The sequence below is a fragment of the Lontra canadensis genome, unplaced genomic scaffold (genome assembly GCF_010015895.1).
Source record: "Lontra canadensis isolate GAN:19392208 unplaced genomic scaffold, GSC_riverotter_1.0 scaffold93, whole genome shotgun sequence".
Taxonomy (NCBI): Eukaryota; Metazoa; Chordata; class Mammalia; order Carnivora; family Mustelidae; genus Lontra; species Lontra canadensis.
The window spans coordinates 2,408,739-2,430,655 of record NW_022631087.1 but is presented as its reverse complement, the minus strand read 5'-3'; the positions used below and the strand labels follow the sequence as shown (position 1 = coordinate 2,430,655).

General features: G+C 38.2%; 2 protein-coding genes across 3 annotated transcripts; one reads left to right on the top strand and one right to left on the bottom strand.

The window, feature by feature from the left end:
* The first annotated feature begins 802 nt into the window (after positions 1 to 802).
* MTERF2 (mitochondrial transcription termination factor 2) lies at positions 803 to 2,316 on the top strand. Its single transcript, XM_032836714.1, has one exon. It carries the CDS (start codon positions 944 to 946, stop codon positions 2,099 to 2,101), a length of 1,158 nt encoding a protein of 385 aa, XP_032692605.1. The 5' UTR covers positions 803 to 943; the 3' UTR covers positions 2,102 to 2,316.
* A 3,599-nt stretch (positions 2,317 to 5,915) lies between these two features.
* TMEM263 (transmembrane protein 263) lies at positions 5,916 to 21,892 on the bottom strand. 2 transcript variants are annotated; one of them, XM_032836508.1, is made up of 4 exons: positions 21,586 to 21,610; positions 20,111 to 20,244; positions 12,853 to 12,919; positions 5,916 to 8,805 (listed from the first exon to the last, which is right to left on the bottom strand). In XM_032836508.1, the coding sequence occupies exons 2-4, from the start codon at positions 20,111 to 20,113 to the stop codon at positions 8,519 to 8,521; spliced, it is 357 nt and encodes a 118-aa protein (XP_032692399.1). In that variant the 5' UTR covers positions 20,114 to 20,244; positions 21,586 to 21,610; the 3' UTR covers positions 5,916 to 8,518. The 2 variants fall into 2 exon arrangements, with proteins under 2 accessions (XP_032692399.1, XP_032692400.1); XM_032836509.1 differs by lacking the exon at positions 20,111 to 20,244 and having other exon boundaries at positions 21,586 to 21,892.
* Between the last annotated feature and the right edge of the window lie 25 nt (positions 21,893 to 21,917).

Here is a 21,917-nt window from a genome sequence, read left to right as displayed (position 1 = left end):
CAAACTAGGCATGTTTACATTACCAGAGATAACAGAAAAATAGTGCCAAAGTCCATAAGGCATTACCCACAGTATAGCCATCTCTCGGGACCTAAAGCTGTCAAGTGGGGACAGCTGGTTAGACTGTTGTAAAAGTATGGTCCCCATTCCACTTAATTTGATTGCCCATTGCTCTACTGGGCCAGTCACGCAGCATTCCTCACTTTGTCTGGCTAAGACTTGGTTTAATTTTGGATTCATAAAAAGGATTTTTTACATAATTCTCATAAAACAAGTGTATACTAATTAACTCCTTTTAAATAAAACAGATTGACTTTGGATAATAATTACTCAACAGAAATATTTACTCTAAAATATAATATTAGAGATGACTCTCCTCCCCAAGAAGTATTTACTTTAGCTAAATATAAACTTGAAAATTTAAAATGTTTAAAAAAAAAAAAAGGAGAACCTTGTGTGTGTGTGTGTGTGTGTGTGTGTGTGTGTGTGTTTGTAGAAATAAAACATGTCTCTTAAAGAAAAACATAACAGTTGTAGGAAAGGGAATTCATGTCAGAATAACATTTGAGGTCTTTGAATCTTTGAACTCTTAAAATGTAAAACAAATTACTTCACAAGGTTGTGGCAAAGCTCACATAGACAGTGTGTTTATAATGTATAAGACATCTAAGTTGTGAAGGAGGTATATTAGTTACTTTGTAAATTATTTTAAGAGGAATATTTAATATTCCACAAAAAGTTTGAGACTAACTTTGGCAAAATTCAGTTTTCCCGTCTAATTTAAATCCACGTTATTTCTGTGCTTACTGCTTGGAACCCACATTTGTGTTTGCATTCTTAAAGTCAACACCCCTTATGTTAAAACCTATGTTTTCATTGTTACAGGTACAATGAGTACATTCTGAGTCCCAGGACAGTGGGAATTAGCCAACGGACTGCAGACATGCTGTGGAAGCTGCTGCTAAGGTCCCAGCCCTGCAGGCTGTGTTCTTTCAGAAAGATGCCATTGGCTTCAAAATCCAGACCCCCTTTAGCATGCTTCGTCTATACAACTGATCATCAATCAAACCAAGAAAATAAAAGAACAGTGGAAAAGCTCTATAAATTTTCAGTGGATGTCAGGAAAATTCGCAGATTAAAAGGATGGATACTTTTTGAGAAGGAAACCTATGTTGAAGAAATTGCAGACGTTTTACAACAACTAGGTGCCGATGAAGCTGCTATAGCCAGTATTTTGGAACGCTGCCCAGAAGCAATTGTCTGCAGTCCAGCCACTTTTAACACCCAGAGAGCACTCTGGCAGTTGGTTTGCAAAAACGAGCAAGAGTTAGTCAAATTAATAGAACAGTTTCCAGAATCTTTCTTTACCGTTAAAGACCAGGAAACCCAGAGGCTGAACATTCAGTTCTTTCAAGAGTTGGGACTCAAAAATGTGGTCATTAGCAGATTTTTGACAACTGCATCTAATGTTTTTCATAATCCTATTGAGAAAAATAAGCAAATGATAAGTATTCTCCAGGAGAGTTATCTAAATTTGGGTGGCTCTGAGGCCAACATGAAAGTTTGGTTACTCAAATTGTTAAGCCAGAATCCATTTATTTTGCTAAATTCTTCTGCAGCTATTAAGGAAACATTAGAATTTCTCCAGGAGCAAGGTTTTGCCAACTCTGAAATTCTCCAGCTTCTATCCAAACTCAAAGGATTTCTTTTTCAACTTTGCCCAGGAAGTATACAGAACAGCATGTCTTTCTCTAAAGATACTTTTAAATGCACAGATCATGACCTGAAGCAATTAGTTTTGAAATGTCCTGCCATTTTATATTATTCCGTTCCAGTTTTGGAAGAGAGAATTCAGGGATTACTGGAAGAAGGCATTTCCATAGGTCAGATAAAAGAGACACCAATGGTACTTGAATTAACTCCACAGATAGTACAGTACAGGATAAGGAAACTGAATTCTCTAGGCTATAGGATAAAGGATGGATATCTAGGAAATCTAAATGGAACAAAAAAAGAGTTTGAGGCTAACTTTGGCAAGATTCAGGCCAAGAAAGGAAGGCCATTATTTAACCCTGTGGCACCATTAAATGTTGAAGAGTAACTTGCCGACTGCTGTTGCTTTCCAGCATTGTAGAGTGAAGCTAAGTAGCGAAGACTTAAGTGATTCAGGCAGTTTATAGGCACTAGTAATTTGAAGAAACCACTTAGCTTCTGAGTTGTATCTAAGTTACCTTTAAGTATATCATCTCTGACGTATTTTCTATATTTTAAACTATAAGCCGCATTTATTTTAAATAAAGTTGGTAATCTTTACCTCGAACTATTTCAAAAAACTCCTGGACTAGTAAATGGCCCATCAGAGTGATAACTTTATAAGTGAATCATTTCTAAGAAATTGCCAAGTATACTCCCTTAATTCAAAGTATGGATATGTTTTTATTTATTTTTTATTTTATTTTTTATTTATATAGCACATTTCATCTGGGACACAGACCCTCTTCTTCCTCTCCACCGGCTCTGAAACATCATTTTACTGTGGTCTGAAACCTGTAGCTTAGAATTAGCAAACTTCTAATACATTTTTTTTTAGATAAAGCTGATTTCATCTCTTGGTTGGGATAAATGCGTGTCTTTGAGAATGAAGTATTTCTCATTCGAAAAGAAGAGAGCTTACTTGTGTGTTTAGTTTAAAACGGACCATCTCCTCTCATAGAACTTTTATGTGCATCATTACTTTCCCCATTTTATAGATGAGGAAACAAGCTTAGAGAGGCCTGCCAAGTGATAGGGTCGAGATTTACTGTGATCTGACTTCTGTTCAAACCTGTGACTAGAGAAAGGATTGCTTAGGAGTTGGCATTACGAAAAGCCATAACCTGGTGCGCCTGAGGCGCACAGTAGGTTGGGTGTCAACTCGGATTCAGCTCAGGTCCTGATCTCGTGACTCCAGGCTCAGCAGGAAGTCTGCTTGGATATATTCTCCCTCTGCCCTGTCCCCCTCTTGCGCTCTCTTTCTCAAATAAATGTCTTTTTAAAAGAAAAAAACCATACCTTTACCTGACATGACAAAGGAGGACCAACAACAAACTTAGGAATTTTTTGTAAAATTCCTTAAATATGAAGTGATCTAATTTATATACATTTGAACAAAGCAGCTTTTTTAGAAAACTGAAAATCCAGGTCTGGCTCTGAAAGGGGAAATGTGTGATGGTTGGTACCGGTTTTAATAGCATTCCAAATTTCTAAGTCTTGTTCCAACATAAACATTATCCAGATAAAGACTGGCTCACCTCCAGCTGCGGATTTTGAATTTTGTAACAAATACCACCACCAAACAGTTGACCCTAACACTCCCACCATCCGTGTCCTATGTGTGCATGGCCTTTTCTTAAGTAATGAAAACCCAATTAAAAATACACGCCATGTCTTTATTCACTTAGCAAATGCAAGTAACCTTCAGTGTTCAAATCTGTTTGGTTCCTTGGGGTAGTGAACAAGTCTCATGTAGCACCTACTAAATGCCAGGCATGTTGTGCTTTAGAACGCTTAGAGCTGAGAACCACCATTTACTGTTCTACAAATGAGGAGATGCAGGCACAGACAGGGTGTCACTTACCCAAAGTTAAACAGGAATGTTTGTTCAAGAAAAAGAATGGCAGCAACAGTTGGGGCAGGAGGAGTGTCCCCTGTCCACCTAAGGAATGGGATCGCATTCTAAGTGTGATGGGAAACCTTCGGAAAGAGTTTAGTTTGCTTGTTGTCCTGACCTAATTATCAGTGGTGTGCTTATCTTCCACTCTCAGAAATGTCCTAGTTTGGAACATTTATATGGTTACCTTAGTTTTGTTTTACATTGAGATGCCTACTAGCTGAGCAGAGATGTCAAACGGGTAAATGGCAAAGTCTGGAACCGTGAGGTCAGAACTAGAGATACTCAGGGATCATCTATGTATCTATGATGGTATTTAAAGCTAAGACTGTAAATGAGATTGCCCAGAAATAAATTATAGATTTGTAGTAGTGACTGGCCATGCCTGGAAGGATTTGGCCAAAAGAGGTCTACCGAGGAAAGAGGGCATGGCCAATAATATTGAATGCCATAGAGTGGTCAGCTAAGATACAGATAAGTGACCAATGGATTTGGCCAAAAAGAAATCACTGGTTGGCCCTATCAGGAGTGACTGGTGCAATGAGAAAGGTAAGAAGGCACCTGGAGGGGGGTGCAGGAAATGACTAAGGCAGAGACTATAAAGTTTTTCAAAAATGCTGCAAAGGGAAGCAGGAAAATGAAGGTTGTAGGATTAGGCATACTTTTTCTTTAAAGAAAGTAGCCTCTGCCTTGGGCTCCGGTCATGATCTCAGGGTCCTGGGATCAAGCCCCGCATCAGGCTCTCTGCTCAGCGGGGAGCCTGCTTCTACCTCTCTCTCTGCCTGCCTCTCTGCCTACTTGTGATTTCTCTGTCAAATAAATAAATAAAATCTTAAAAAAAAAAATACCAGAAGATGTTTATATGCTCATGGATATGACCCAGGAGAGAGATGGAAAAACTGCAGGATGACTCCTGCAGGAAGTGAAAGTGGGACTGACTTTTAGGATCAGAACAGGGATTGTAGTCCTGGGGATGGATGCGGGCACGTGATGGAATAAGTGGTGTGAGAGGAGAGTTGCTGTCAGGTTGCCTCTTTTGACAAAGGGCAGTGGAATGGGAGGGAGTACTGCAGGAGGGCTGGAAAGAAAAGGAATGAAATGGTTGTTTTGAGGAGTAAGAAAACGAACATAACAAGAGGGTATATAAGAAAGTATGGCAGGGTTCAGTGGCCATTAATTTGTAAAAAGCCTATAGTCAGTACATCAGCAAACTTGTGCCAGGTCCAGGCGTGGAAAACCAGAGGCATTTATGGTTATAGAAATACATTTGTAGCTTAATGCTCACCTGACCTAAATTTTTAGAAAATATACACATTCATGACCAAACATGTAACCTACTGACTTTATTTTTCCTTAGACCAAATCCTGTTCCATTAGTTTTTAGCCCTTGAACCTTTCTTTTTCCCTAATTTGAAACTTCAAAGTCAACAATATAGCAAGGAGAGACATCCTTAACATAAAACACTAGAGTCAAATTTTATTTCCTCTGTAAAGAAAAGGCTCTAATAACAAAATTATTTCCCTTCAACAGTTCATAATTACACTAAATTCATTTCAATGACAAACGTAATGAGCTGACAAACTAAGTGGGATTACCTGTAAGACTCCCGGAGAGCTCTGGTGAGCCTGGTAAATGAAGCGTACAGTCAGCACTGACTGCCAACAGCAGAATGAAGTGCTAGTTACTGAGTAGCCCCGCTTCTGTTTCTGGGTATTAACTGCAGAAGGGATTGACTTGAATTCAAAAGTGATCATGGGAAAATTGCTAACACTGAAAGCCTGTTTCGTATTTGTAAAATGAGATACTTCTGCGGTACTGATTAAATCAGATGATGTATGCACAGCACCTGGCAGGTAAGTAGATACCTAGTATGTATCAATTTTCTACGTTCCTCCAACTCGTTCCCATCTCTCTGAATCACTTCTGTCCAGTGAGGGGTGCAAGGTGGTTCCATAGTTACTTAGGACAGGGTAAAATGCTCCCTACTTCTACATCAGATCCCAAAATTGTTAACAAGAATCAGCTGTGGAGGATACTGAACTACAGGCCTGGGCCCCACCTGCAGAGATTCAGAAAGTTGGGATAAAACCTAAAAAATCTGCATTTTTAATCTTCATCAGAGTTGACTAAAATGTATTTGCATTTCACTGTCTTGGTATCAAAATACATATTCAAAGATGTTTTGTCATGTTTGTGCATTAGTATCAAAAAAACTGACTACAGTACTTTCTGAACTATGTAACTAAAAATTTTAATACTGTCCTGTTTTTCCTTTAAATTCCCTTTATTTCCTTAGATCTTTATGAAACATTTCATCTTTTGCAGATCATAGTGTTTATTGACGGATTTATGTATTCTTTTCCCATTCCTTTATACAAAAAAAATTTTTATTCAATCACCAATCATCTTCATCTGACATTTCACTAAGTACAGGATTCATAATGCAACATTATTAGATCAGGTATTCAAGTGGGTCACACAAGTTCATCCTCATTGTGCCAAATAACCACTCAAAAGATACACTGAATAACAGATGCCTCCAAGTGTATGTATCAACCTTAGTTTCTTGAAGTGAACCAGTACTGTTTCACAGGTCAAACTGCCCGTCTATGCAAACACACTGGAGAATACTCAAGTGTACAACTGTATGTGTCCTCAAATGGCAAGTTCACTGCAACAAGAACCTCTGTAACTTAACCGTTCCTTTGTACACTTCTCTGCCATCCTTGCAAAAGCCTCTCCTGAATAAAGTTATAGTTCAGAGCTAAAATGTACCAGGAGGCTTTTCTGTGGCAGAAATCACAACCATTTTTCCTCAAGCAATTTTAAAGACAAGGTTAAAAATAAATATGCAAGCACACAGTAAACTAAAGTCTGTGTTTAGAAATTCAGGTACAAAGCACAGCAGAACCTATGACTATAGAAGATAAATTAGAAATATAAACTAGCAATGAAGCAATCATTTCTTTCAAATAGCAGGAAACAAGTTCTCCAATACCATTATTTAGATCACTATTTAGTGTTCATCAATTAACTCTGGAGTCACTTTTAAAAATCCCTTTTGCTGATTATGACATTTGACCAGATACACCACCCAAAATACCTTAAGTCATAGAGCATGAAATAAATGACCATTTACGATGAACTCAACTTTTCAGTTCTGTATAAAATGATAGGTTCAAGAACCTTCGCAGGTTTGCTTAAGATCCCTCCTGGTGTTTATGAAAGCTTTTAAAAAAGTTATATTCTTATCCATTTGTTGTTCCACATTATTAATGTAAAGCTCTTAGTGGTTCAGAAAGACATTTAAGCCTTGGATGCTAGAGTGATCTGTTTTACGTTCTCAAGGATGTATTCTGACTTACTCCAGAGCATCACCTCCTTTGCTACACAAACACACGCTTCTGCAAAATGGAGGCAAATTTCCAGACTTAAGTATAAAGAAAACTAAGATTTTTCAGACTTGGATTATAACCCTCAGTTAAGAGTTATACCAAATATATGTGCCACTTTTAAAAATTTTTCATGAAACGGAATATGTAAAAAATGATGAATTCCAGCTAAGTCATATTCCTTGAGAATGAATGAGACATGATGAGACATGTTAAGAAGACATGACGCACTTTATCATCCACAATCAAAAACTTCAATTCCCTGCCTGAAGTTGACTTGGAAATGGTACAAAGTCTACAACTTCTTTAAGGATTGATTGTAAGATAATGTTTTAAAAGCCTATAAACCACTGACAGCACTTGTATACATATCTTACATTCAAAACTAATCTGTGGAGCCCATTTCAATCAATTTCAAAGTCAGCTCCCCCATATTTGTGGCTGCTTTTACTGTGTTTTTAAAAAGGGGTACTGCTAACATTTTAAGCCATCCTAAAGATAAAATTGATGTGAAGATTTTTTTATATGTGGGATGCTTTAGGTGATTCTTAAGAATTTAAAATTATCTGTTCCTCCTTAATGTGAAACTTCCAAGAGAGCTTATGACCAGCAAAGAAATATTCCTTAGGCACTGTGAGGTGTATTAAAGATGGAGCATGAAACCAGACTGAAATGTATCGTTCGGCTGGTAACTACACTGACAGTTAACAAAACACCTACAAGCACTACCTTAGCTGCTGAGAGCAAGAAATGCCTTTAACCCACCACTCCTGAGATTCTTAAGAGGGAAAGCTAATTTCACAATTTTTAAAAGAATCCATAGATAGTTCTAAGAACTGCACATGGTTAGGGTTAAAAAAGATGTTTCATAAGGCATCGATGATTAAATTAATGTAATGCATATCTAACAAAAGATGGTGAACACTCAGTATCATAAAACCATTTACCTCTTCTTTTAAATTTCTCTAATTCCTGCTACTTTTACCAGCTTAAATAAGAAAAGAATGCCTCTTGGCCTAACCAACTATGGTTATAAAAAAAACTAAGACATCTGAAACTATTAGGCACATCAAAGGTACAGTTTATGTAGTTCAAGGTTCCCTTCTTAAGGGGCAAACGAGTTACCTGGCACATTATACATACGGAACTGTAAAGATCATCAACTAAATTCAACTTTCACATTTTTTAGTTAAACTGAAAGACTTATAGTAAATATCAAATATACCATATCTTCAGTTACAACTGAATAAGAGTAACATTTTACCAGATAAAAAGCTGGAATTTAAGTATGAGAAACCTTCATACACTGTGCTAGTATTGGTCTCTTCTTTTTAGACAAAAGCCAGTCATCAATACTTTCAACACAGCAGTTTAGAAGATAAACGTCCAAACAGGTGACTTCGTTGTAGTCCATAATTTAGCAATTCAATGCCACTGGCATCATAATGCTGTGGAGAGCAAGTGTATCTCCATATTTTAGTCAGATTTGTCTTTCTTCTTTCCTGTTAAGGGCACTTTGTTTACAACAGCAGACCCAACAGCTGTAACACCTCCAGCCACAGCAGACACGCCCCCTTTCACCAGCCCTATTCCCATGGAAGGCACAGTTGTAACAGCTGTTTTGGTCACCTCCAGACTCTTCCCACCAATCCAAGCCACACCACCAATGGTGGCACCAACAGCCCCCTTTGTGACACTGAAGATACCGCCAGTCACACGGGACAACATGCCTGGTTGCTGCTGTGGGTGATCTTTCATTGAACCTGATAAGAAAAAACAAGAAGTCAGCCAATTTTAAGTCTTTACAAGAGCAGTTCAAATCATTAAGTGTCCTAAGATTTCCTAACAATCAGGAGGTTGTTTTGATAAGACGAACCACATAAATCCAAACCTGATCAAGACACTAAAAACCTCTTCCCTCAAAACTATAGTTGTACATGGTTTTAAAACATCTTGGTCCAATGCTAAGTCTTAGTATCTATGAGAAAAAATGCTTTTGGGACTAGATAACGTTGATCAAATAGAATCTAAACTATTTAAATGTTTCCCTAATTTATAATTTTGTTGCTGTTAATAAAAATCTTTATATCCTAAAAGGACATGAAAAAATAGGAAGACAAATATATTTAGCCGTCGTTTCCTTGACAGAATTCAATCTCTGAAACAACCTTCTTCATTTAAAGCAGTGGTTCTCAAGGTATGGCCTGGGACCCCTGGGTATCCACAAGACTATTTCAGGGGCTCCGCAAGATAAAAATGATTTTCATAATAATACTAACACAGGATTTATCTTTTCACTTTTTCTTTCACATTCATTCACAAGTCTACAGAATTTTCCAGAATTTAAATGATGTGCAGACTAACACAAAAGATGAAACACAGAGCAACTGTGAGAAACTAGCTCTTTTATTAACCCTAACATTAATGAGATAGCAAAAATTTAAAAACAAGGTCACCCAACTTGTTCAATTTTTTTTTTTTTTTTTGCTTTGGAAAATAGCTGCTTTTCAAAAACTATGTTAATCATGTTAATATGTAATAGGTCTACTAGGGTTTTTCATAAAATATTTTATTTCTCAGTTTTTATTATTTATATGGCAAATATCAATGAAGACACAAGCTTTTAGGGGTCCTCAATTTTTAAAAGTGGGAGAGCCAAAAAGTTTAAGAAACACTAATTTAAATATATGTGGGTGTCTGCTCTATTTGCATTTTAATAATGTATTTAAAGAGCTAATGCTATGTAAAAATAGAACACTTATATCTTAAAATCATGTTACTTACCTAAAATCATTTTTTACAGTGTTGCGAAACTACAGCTATACTTAATACTTTCACCACACCAGTAATTCTTACAGGAGAGAGCATGTCATTTAAATATCTAGTCTGTAAAAACTCCTTTACTCCAGAAAAGGTAATATCAATATGAAAAATTCAGATTTATTTAAGTCATTATTTTGTTCTCTGGTTTGTTTCATTTTGAATAGTAATTCAAATAGGCACGTATATCAAACTTAGGCATAAAATAACAGGAACATTTCATAAAAATTTGCTTGTTATCAACCTCAAACAAACACAGGTCTTTTCTCCTTTGTAATCTAATGATTTAGGCAGCAACAACACATAAGCAATGGTGTTTATATTTTTCTAAACTTTGTGGAAAAATACTTGGTCATGAAACAGTTCAGACTTTTTTTTTTTTTTTTAAGATTTTATTTATTTGAGAGAGAGACATTGAGAGAGAGCATGAGAGAGCAGAAGACCAGAGGGAGAAGCAAACTCCCCATGGAGCTGCGAGCCTGATGCGGGACTCGATCCTGGGACTCCAGGATCATGACCTGAGCAGAAGGCAGTTGCTTAACCAACTGAGCCACTAGGCACCCAACAGTTCAGACTTTAATCACAGAAAAGATACAACTCACACAAGAAAAGTAAATTCTTGGGTACATAGGCACAACTAGGACTACCAAAGCTACTAACTCCAAGCAGAATATATCAGAGAAGACAACAATAAGAAACTGGTAATATTTGATGGGAGAAAAAAATTCTAAAAATCGAGCTTTTCTAACACAGCACAAATTTACCTTGATAAAGATTTTCCTTCCATTGTTTAGAGGTTTTACAAGTATGAAAAGATCACTGGCTCATCAAAATAGCTCAGATATAGCAATGGCTAAATTTATAAAAACCAAATTCTTAATTGAAGCTATTTGAGTAATAAGCATAGTTAATATAAAGGGGCGCCTGGGAGACTCAGTTGGTTAAGCAACTGCCTTTGGTTCATGTGATGATCCCATGGTCCTAGGATTGAGCCCCACATCAGACTCTCTGCTTAGCAGGGAGTCTGCTTCTCCCTCTGCACCCACCCACCCCTGCATGCTTGAGCGCGCACATGTACTCTCTCTGAAATAAAATTATTTGTTTAAATAAAATTAAAGAGCTGATAAAAGACAGGATATGGAAAAGCATCTGAGTATGTTTTTTTTTTTTTAAGATTTTATTTATTTATTTGACAGAGAGAGATCACAAGTAGACAGAGAGGCAGGCAGAAAGAGAGGGAAGCAGGGTCCCTGCTGAGCAGAGAGCCCGATGCGGGACTCGATCCCAGGACCCTGAGATCACGACCTGAGCCGAAGGCAGCAGCTTAACCCACTGAGCCACCCAGGCGCCCCTGAGTATGTTAATTATAAAATTATAATGAAAAGGCATAATTGGTAATTCTTTTATAATCAAGGTCACTAACACCAGGAAAAGGAAAAAATCCTGATTTGAGAATAGAACAGATAACTTCTTCATGCTGAATACCTTCATTAGTATTACCCTGCTATGCCAAGTTTGGTGCACATGCATTTAATAAAGATGATTTTTCTTCGTCAAAGTAGATAAATATTAATGCTGTTGACACTCTTTAATTAGTGTGCTCTTAATTACCACCATATAAATTATCTGCTCTGCAGACTACTCTGGTTTAGCAGGTTACCATACAAAGACATTACCAAAGCTTTCTCTTCCTTGACAAGCATGCTCCTGAGTTGTCTTTCTCTCTTTCCTGACTTTATCCCTACAAAGTCCTTACTGACTTTCTCATTAAGCCCTAACTTTTCAACTCTAGAGTTCTAGACCTAAAAAATAAGTCAAGAAAACAGCTGAACTAATAATTTTCCAGGATATTCTTCCACCAAACTAAAATTAATCACCTAGTTACCACCATCTTCTTTTAGGGTTAAGTACAAACTTTTCATTGTGTTTTCCTAACAATTTCATTTTTGTCTACCAGCTTGGACAGTGGGTAACTAAGAAGAAAATAAAATACCCAATCACTACTTCCAGCTCTCCCCTCTTCCCAGAGATACTAGTCTGCCTGCAACCCCAGTACGGTCTGCTGGCCATTTCATCTCTTAGTCTTCACTTTGATTCTCTATCTGACTGATTAGGGCTGTCCTGTACAAACATGCAGTTGTCGAAGGAAATTACTATTTGGTTTAAGTTGAAAAATGTTCTACACCAAAACCATAAACAGAAAATGCCTGCAGTCATTTTCTGTATATAGCCAAGACAGTCACATATGCAGTTAGCATTTCCAACGATTTTTGAAGTCTAAGTAAGAAAAGGACTCGTGCTGTCACAATTTTCAAACGAAAAGAGAATTTTAATTAAGCAGACCCCAAGACCATGTATTACTATAGGAAGAAGAACTACCAATGATAAATAACAGCTTAATAACAAATCTCAAGTGGCTCTTGAACTGAGTTTTTGTATGCATTACGTGAAAAATTAAACATGGTCCATCCTTCCTCTGTACCCCATACCCATTCTTTTTTTTTTTTTTTTTAAAGATTTTATTTATTTATTTGACAGACAAAGATCACAAGTAGGCAGAGAGGCAGGCAGAGAGAGAGGAGGAAGGAGGCTCCCTGCTGAGCAGAGAGCCCGATGCGGGGCTCGAGCCCAGGACCCCGGGATCATGACCTGAGCTGAAGCCAGAGGCTTTAACCCACTGAGCCACCCAGGTGCCCCCCCCCCCCATACCCATTCTTTACAAATGAAAGAATACTCTAACTTGTGAAATGGTCTTAATAAAAGAGTAGCAAAAGAATAGATCTTATATAATAAAACCGTTGCATGGTGTCCCCATTCAGCAATATATGTGCTTTCATCTTACAAGCTAAAAGTGTTTATTTTCAATTACTTTTGGAATATCTTTACTGACAAGATAAACAGACTGTTACTTTAAATTTAATAAAAACAATCAGAATTTTAATTTAGTAGGACCTTTGTTTTCATTCTTAGTATGTCAGATGCATACTTACCTTCTGGTGGTTCATCACTAAGGTATGACGGGAGTTCTTGATTTTTATCTGCCTGATTCATGATCTCCTAAAAAACATATACACATTTCATTGTAATGTCAACCTGTGAGATGACCACTTAGCAAATGCTAAATTAAGACTCAATCAACTTTATTCAGATAAACATTTTAAAACACTTGTCACAAAACTACATCTTATTTTTCTCCTAGTTTGTGGTGTTTAAGAAATACTTTTACTTATAATAGTAGACAATATAAATCTTATCTCAAACACCAACCAAAGAGTAACAAGCATAGTACAAGCTTTCCTATGTTGTTACTACTGCTTACTAATTGAAAGAAAGTTGGAAAGTCAGGGCTGGTAGACAAAAATCTTAAGTGCTTCCTCCTACAGAGTATTGGTTAACTTAACTGTAATTTATTTTACAACAGACTTAGAGAAAACCTGTATTATGACTAAAAAACATGTTTTATCTGAAAATTTTCTAAAAATCATGATGTCCTTCTATAAAGATGACATCATCAATCTGAATCATTAAGAGATGGATTCTGATTACTTTTTATTGTTTTTAGAGCTCTTACAAACACAGGTAGCAAAAGAACTCAAAATGTATGAAAAAATACATATGTGATTACCTCCTTAGTACAAGTAGTAAAGGAACCTAAGAAATGAAATAAGCTACACTGGGATGAAAAAAACATAAACTTTCTTTTCCCAATTTCCTTTACTGTCTTGAAATATTTGTTTTTATATTCACTTGACTAAGAAAAGATTAAAACAAGATTGGAATACTTGTAGTCCAATACTACAAGTATTAGAAACCTACTTAACATATTTAAAACAAAATATGCAGAAATCCCGGACCGAATATGTATGTCCCTTCCTAATGAAAAACTCCCGTGGAGCCACGTTCTTCCCTACTGAACTGTTAATTCCAAAAGAAGATACTGTTTAGCTTGTTCCCTACTATGTTCCCAGGATCTGTATACCGTACACATACAAATCCAGATTATCTAGCTGATCAACCAATCAACAGATGCTACTATATCATGTACAGAAATATAGAGAAATTATATACACACATACATCTTACATATGTTAAGTGGACTTTAAAAACAGGTGTGATGGGGAGGGGGCGCCTTGCTGGTTCAGTCTGTAGAGCATGTGACTCTTGACCGCAGGGTCATGAGTTCAAGCCCCACACTGGTCATAAGGCTTATTTAAAAAACAGGTGTGACAGCAATTGCCTACATTTCAAAAGTGCCTTTCTGTATATATCCCACAAATCCCAACTAAAAGACTTACCTTTTCCTAATTCAGAATCCCTTTAAAAGGTTAATTTTGCCACATATATCTTGTAATTTAAAAGACCACCATTTTATTTTTTTATTTTTTAAAGATTTTATTTATTTATTTATTTATTTGTCAGAAAGAGAGAGAGAGAAAGCACGCAAGCAGGCAGAGAGGCAGGCAGAGGCGGAGAGAGAGGCAGGCTCCCCACTGAGCAAGGAGCCCGATTTGGGACTCAATCCCAGGACCCTGGGATCATGACCTGAGCCAAAGGCAGCGGCTTAACCCACTGAGCCACTCAGGCGTCCCAAAAACCACCATTTTAAAAAGATGGGTGCTGCTTCATAAAAGACATATGCAAATTCATTTATATAATATGAATTGACTTTATCCTTCTATGGGTAGGCAAAGGAGGGCCATGACAGTAACACTGTCTGATCTGTGCTTTAAGAAGCTAACAGAAGCAAGAACAGATGAGGAAGGTGGGGTGCCTGCGTCGCTCAGTTGGTTAAGTGGCTAACTCTTGACTTCCGCTCAGGTCATGGTCTTGGGGGGCATGGGATAGAGCCCCGCGTCTGGCTCTGCGCTCAGGGCATCTGCTTGAGATCTTCTCTCTCCCTCCGTCCCTCCTCCCTGCCACCCACCTCATGCTTGCTCTCCTTCTAATTAAAAAAAAAAAAAAAAAAAAAGAACAGAGAGATTAAACACAGTAAGTGGCTACTTTAGAAGTTCAGTGAGATACAGTAACAGTTTAAGCCCTGCCAGTTTTTCCTGTATAAATAAATGGGCAAAAATCTAGGAGTCACCCTTGATTTCCCCCCTTTTTTTTTTTTTTACATTCCTATCTAATCATCGGTAAATTCTGCTGCCTAAATAAATACAGAATACAACCACTTCTCATCACCTCTACTGCTACCACTTTCAATTAAACTATCATTTCTCTTACTTGGGCTGCTACAAAGTCTCTTAACTGGCCTCTGAGCCTCCACCTTTGCTCTTCCTCGGGTCTAGCCATGTCACACTCTGCTTAAACCCCTACAACTGCTTCCTGTTTTGTTCAGAATAAAATCCAGAGTTGAGGCCTGACATCTAACACTCTGATGTTAACATTCTGCCTCTCTCTCATACCAGTCTACCAACCCAGGTTTCCCTGCTCACCCTTCTCCTGAAAGGCTCTTCCCCAAGTGTTCATGGCTTGCTTCCTTACTTCCCTTCAGATCTTTATGTGAACGTCCCCTAACAGAGATCTTCCCAGATCACTAGATTTGCACCCTCCTACTCCCTTCCCTATCATTTTCACCTAACCCTGATCAATTTTCTTCAGTGCTCATACTTTCACTTTATATATAAAATATTTATATATAAACACATAGGTTTACTTTGTGTCTCCTATAATTCGAATGTAAGCTCCATGAGAACAAGGCTTGGTTTTGCTGCATCCCCAGAGCCTTTTTCAATGCCAGATGCATGGCAGACAAATAACTGAATTTTTGTATGAAGGAGAACAGAGCCTGGATATTAATATGAGATAAAAGGAAAATGCAGGATGGAAAATTTCTAGTGTGAGCATAAAGACAAGGGACAGCGGACAAGAAACCACTTCTGAGAAAAGATGAAGGACTTTTTAAAATTTTTATTTTATTGTGCTAAGAATACTTAACATGAGATCTACCCTCTAAAATAGAAGTGTACATTACTGTTGACTACACATATGATGAAAGGACCTTTTTTTGAACAGCTGGATTTCAAATGCCTTTGGGGCATCTACATGACATGTTTAGGAGGCAACTGGATTTAAGGAGTCTGAAACTCAGCTTGAAGTCTGAGTTAGAGTTGAGGCCCTGTAAGTGGTATGAAGTGATAGTGACAAATGTGGGGGATGGGTGATATGATCAAGGAAAAGAATGAAGGGAGAAAAAGACTGATAACCTTAACTGGACCGCTCATATTTAAGAGCTGAGTGAAAGAGAAGCCAGCAAAAGCAAACAAAATACAAAATACATCTGAAAAATGTACAAATGACTACAGCCTCAGAGAAGGCAAGAGATGACTTTATAAGCTTCCTAGAGACACACAATGCAGACATTAAGATAATTTATGAAGACCAAATACTATGGGGAAATGCTAATGTTATATTCAGAGAATATAAAAGGAATATATTATATAACCCAATTTTTTTAATGCATATGAAAAGACTTTAAAAACGAAATATACCAAAATGTTGACAAAGACTGCCACTAGGAGGTAGAAATATATAGCAAGAGAAGAGACAGAGAGAGAGAGCACGCTACAGAGAGAAAGAAATCTCTTATTTATGTAAATCTATATGTAGTTATATATGTAAATCTATATATATATTTATATATATAATACATATACAAATATGTATTTAACATCTATATTTTAAGTTTCTACCATAAACATGTATTGCTTTCATACCTAAAGAAAATTATATATTTTTAAGCCTTAGAAATCAGTGATATTCATTAAAGGGTATTTCCGAAGATTTAGCAGTTCATCTACAATTATCCTAGTTTTTTTTTTAGGTTTTTATCCTCAAATCAAGGTTATCTGAAAAAAAAAAAAACAAAAAAACAAAAAAAAAAACAAAACTTAAATCACAAAATGCTGATTTGAAGAAAAGGACGTTGGGTTTAATTCTCAGTTATGTCCTTAGTAAGAAAACCCTGACAAAGAGCCTTATGCAAGCTATTTAGTACACTGTACTGCACTGTAAAGAAATTATCTACTAAATCACTCGATAGCTCTGATAGGAAGCTCCACATAAGAAGTTTCTTTAACAGTATTCAGGAAAACTTTTGTTTCCGCAACAGACTCAGAACGCTTTCTTCTCTTTGAGAGCTACGCACTTTCCTATTTAAAAGAAAGATGTGGTATCTTCCTTTTCCCTCTGGCTTCCAGGAAGCTTACAGGTAAAACCAGAACTTACCTGGGCAGGTTCCTGAAGCCTGCCTAGTTGTCCAATTTTCCCCCAACTCCATATCTCAAGATCCCCGCTCTCACTGCTATTCTCCCTGGTTGGTTTGCAATTTGAGTATCTTATTTACAATCTTATCATTTTGTTAGAATATGTTTTTGTTGTAAGCTGACATAGAGTATTTGTGGAATAAGTGGGATAAAATTATCATCTGTATCTACATTAATTTTAAGCAACACAAGGAAAGATACATACCAATACATGGTCCAAATTTTTGGTTTAAAATAAAAAAGAATACTTTAAGCTAGAATTGTGCTTTCCAAATGTTTTTAAGAGAAAGCAGTAGTACACCAGAGGCTTCAAGAACCACAGGAGAGAGATGATGCATGCATTTTACTACACAGTAATTTAAAATACTTTTTGTGTTTAAATATACACTAATTAAAAAGATAACTGAAAAGTGCTTGGGAGTTTTTGAGAATAACCAGGCTCTCAAGAAATTTCCTTATTGCTAGGAATTTCTTCAGGATATACTTTCAGATTTACCACCTCTCTCTTCCCAGCCCACAAAACTCCCACCCCCATTCCCCATGAATTTATTCTGCTCTTAAGTTAGATGTACTTTTGGCAGAAGAGTTTGAAATGTAGGAATCTAGATACTATTATACAGAAATATCCACAGACACATTTAATATTGTTAGTGATAATTGCCAAAAGGATTATCAATAAGCAGAAAAAAAAGAAAATGTGGAGTCCTGCCAGGCTAGAAGCAGGGCTACCAAGAACAGAGGAACTTGCTATTAGAGGGCTCTGAAGTTCTAAGAGGCCACAGGGATTGATTTTTGTTTTGATGATATATTTTTTAATGTCTGAGTTTCTTGTACATCACTGGTGTTTACAGCAAGTACGAAGTATTAAAATTCCTCCAGAACTCATAGTGTTAATAAAAATTTTGTAAAAGTGCAAGTATTTGGAATATTGTTGTTTTCTAAATTCCCAGTTTGATCATAAGGCATCAAATACCTTGTAGAAAGTATTTTTGCTAAAATTCTTAACTATCTATAAAGCCACCTGCACTTTTTACTCAGATAAATCACTCCCAGCCCCTTCACAGATATATGTGCCTAACTTTGAGTGATATTACTCTTTACAGGTACTACCACTTTATCACTAAGGAGAATTATTTTTTATATTACCACCTTGTACATTATCATCACTACAGTGGTCTTATTTCTTTTAAATTGTGAATTCTGAAAACAAACACACTTCTAATCTCTTAAAACTGGGAAAGATAAATAATCTGCTTGTAAAATTTAGAAGTATACACATGGAGACAAGTAACAAATGGCAGGAAAAGTGTCAAAATGACCATTTAAATGTTACCCTTAAACAAAATTATTTCATTCTATGCAAACTATTTGCCCTAAACTCACTGAATTATTAGTTCAATATATAGGTGGGTCCCTACTGTGTGCCAGCCACCCTGTCAGGCTCTGAGATTTCAGCATGATTCAGCACACACAGGACTTCTATAAACCAATTTACCCAAAGGGGACACATTTTCTTGGCATTTATTAATTTATTTCATGCAAAACCCCCAAAATTATCTGCTCTCTAGGAACTCATAATATACATAAGTTTCTATTTAAAAAGTACCTTTCTAAGGAAGGCAATAAAAACAGAAAACAGCCTTTATGGGGAACCTGGGTGGCTCAGTTGGTTAAGTGTCTATGGCTCTGGTCACGATCCCAGCGTCCTGGGAGGGAGCCCCGCCCTCATCGGGCTCCCAGCTCTGCAAGAGCCTGCTTCTCCCTCTCCCGCTCCCCCTGCTTTTGTTCCCTCCCTTAACGTTTCTCTCTCCATCATATAAATAAAATCTTTAAAAAATTTTTTTAAATAAAAAATAAAAACAGAAAACAGCCTTTGGATCAGGACAAATAACTGAACTACTTCTATGGACATAAATCAGTTTTACCACTTGGTCCTAACATGTGAACAAATTTAGAATACCAACTAAAACTGGTTGTAAGTGTATCTTTTTAAGAAATTGTGAAATGTGAAAGACTTCTTTGCTGTAGACTAAAATTCGCCAGTAGTTACTTTAGGCATTTTAGGCCAAGGAGAAATAATTCTTGTCCTGTACAACGGTATCATAGATATAGCAGCTGGCAAATATATTGAGCAAGGATTAATAACAACACTATTCCCTAGAGGGTAATTTCTTCCAATAATAGAAATAAGTAAACAAATGCCTCTTAGGAACCTTTTTTTTTTTTTTAAAGGAAAATAGATGAATCAGTGTTGTTTGTGGATATCTACATTTGATACATCAAGTTTTCATTAATGGTGAAAACAAATTTGAAAACAGTATACAAATTTGCCTATAGCTAAACACCCCCTTTGTGTACTAAAGGAAGTTAAACAGCACTAACACATTATATGAAGCCTAACTACAAAATACATTACACAACAGTTTACCTTCAAAGCCATTTCAAAAACCTACTATTAAATAGTAAGTGCCAATTTCCCATAAGAAAAAGACTATAAATGAATTAGCTAAATTCTTCTACACATTCTATATATAGGAACTTTGCCACATCCTCACTCCCGTTTTTAGCTTCTTTGCCAAATAACTACTAAGAGTTTCAAAATACATTTATACAGAACTTTAACAGACATACACCAACACGCAGTGTATATTAAAACACCAGCTTACTGTGTTTAGGCTTCTCTAGTTAACCAACTATCCTGAACAGGCTGCTTTTAAACAAAGCCCGCCCATTAAATCAACAGAAAGCAGGCTACAAGAAATGCACTGAATCTGGCAGGGAAGAAAAAGTAATCTGTCAGTAAAGCTTTTAAGGGACCACCTTAGGGACAGTAACAACTGACAGTATCAAAATGACAACTTTTTAAGTGTTGCCTTTAAATGAAACATTAAGCAGAATTACAATAAACTAAGATAACCAGTATACCAGTAATCTTCACCGAATTATACCTCATTAGTTCAACAGATATTTGTGTCCCTACCATGTCATCAGACACTGTGTTAGGCACTGAGGTTGTAACTAGAACAAGCAGGAGAAGGCCCCACTCTGAAGGAGTTTATATGTAATCCAGTGAGCTATCTTCAGGAAGTAGCAAAAACAGCAAGTACTCAATGACTAAAACAAAGACAGGTAAAGATTTTCCTTTAGTTAAACACACGCACACAGAAATTTTCTATCTATCCTTAAACTTTTCTAACAATATCCTCTATATATAGACATATTTTTATTGAACTTGGTTTCTGGTACATCTGCCATAACATAGGCTAAAGAAATGAAAGCAGGGGGAAAAAAAAGTCAAGACAGAGTGCATTTAAGTTTATTAAACATCACTTCCCTAGTTCTTTGCAAAAGCAGGCATGGCCACATACACGCAAACACAGACCTGTTGATGTGGTATCAGTATTCCTGGGAGCCCTTTAGAACACCCACACCAGTGTATGTTCTAAAGGTTAAACAATCGCATATAGCAGATAAAGCATTTTCATTTGGAATTAGCACAAGTGTTCACAAGAGCGTAATAAATAAGAACTCTCCACTTTAGGTGTTTCTAAACCTTTCCCATTGGTCCCTTCTTCCCCCACTGATCTCTTTAGTCACAGCAAGTCTTTTTCTTTTTTTCTTTAGCAGAGGGAGTGACGTGGCAGGAGAGGCAGAAAATGACCCTGGAGAAGCCGCGACTAGGGCCAAGCTCAGCACCTCCTCCCTCTGCTCCACGTTGTATACCCAGCACACCACCACTCCCACAGGGTTCCAGAAATCTTACGTCTTCTCATATACAAAAGGGGATCTATTTAGGCGGGGATCTAATTGGAAGTGGGAGCTCGGGGACCAGTCTCGAAGCTGCGTGTGCACACCAGGCACGGTTTTTCTTTAGACTCGGGAGGCAATGATGGCACTGACGGGTGCTCCAGCGGTCCCCAGTCACCCCTGGTGCCGGCAGCGCCTCTCTCTATACCACACTTTCAGCTTTAGGTTAGGCGTGAGAGTAGAGCCCTTTCTACGTGGGAAGAGCACTGGGGACCCAGGCTCGTTTGCCTGAACCCACGAGAGCGGTTTATCAACAGGTCAGGAGTTAGTGTGGTGGGGAAGCCCAGCACACTGCCGCATCCCTCTCCGCTCCCAAGCTGCTGACGCCCTCCCACCCCCATCCCCCCAGGCTGACACCCAAGGAGCTAAGAAGTGAAGTGGAGGCTTCCAAGGAGAGTCCCCGGTCACAAACCACCGATGGGGAGCCCAGGACACGTAAAGAATAACAACCCAGCCCGCGAACCTCCGTCCGCCCCCAACATCGTCCCGCCCCTCCCCCTTTCCCGCTCAGTCCCCCCCAAAAGGCTCTGCTCGGGGAAGCCAGGCCCGGGGGTGGTGAGGTGCAGGAGAGCTAACGGAAGAAGGCGACAGAGAGGAGGACAGGAAGCCGGGACGGCGCCCCCCGCCCTCCCAGCCCCACTTACTCACCTCCGGGGTCGAGGGTCGGCGCCTGGAGCCGGGGCTGGGCGGAGGGAGCCGGCAGCACGGAAGAGCGCTGCGGTGGCTTGAGCGATTGTCACAGCCCCGGGCAGCTGCGGGTTCGGAAGGCGCTTCCTCAGGCTTTGGAGCCAGAAGACTCCGTTGGCGACGACGGCAGTAGCGGCCTCTGGCTGCGGACGTGGCGCCGGACGCGATCCGCCCCCTCCGCCGCCTCCTCAGCTCCCGCCTCCTCCCGCGGCTCCGGCTCCGACGCGCAGGCGCACCCCAGGCCCCTCCCGCGCCCACCGGGCACACGCCCACCCGTTTCTCGAACTACCCTG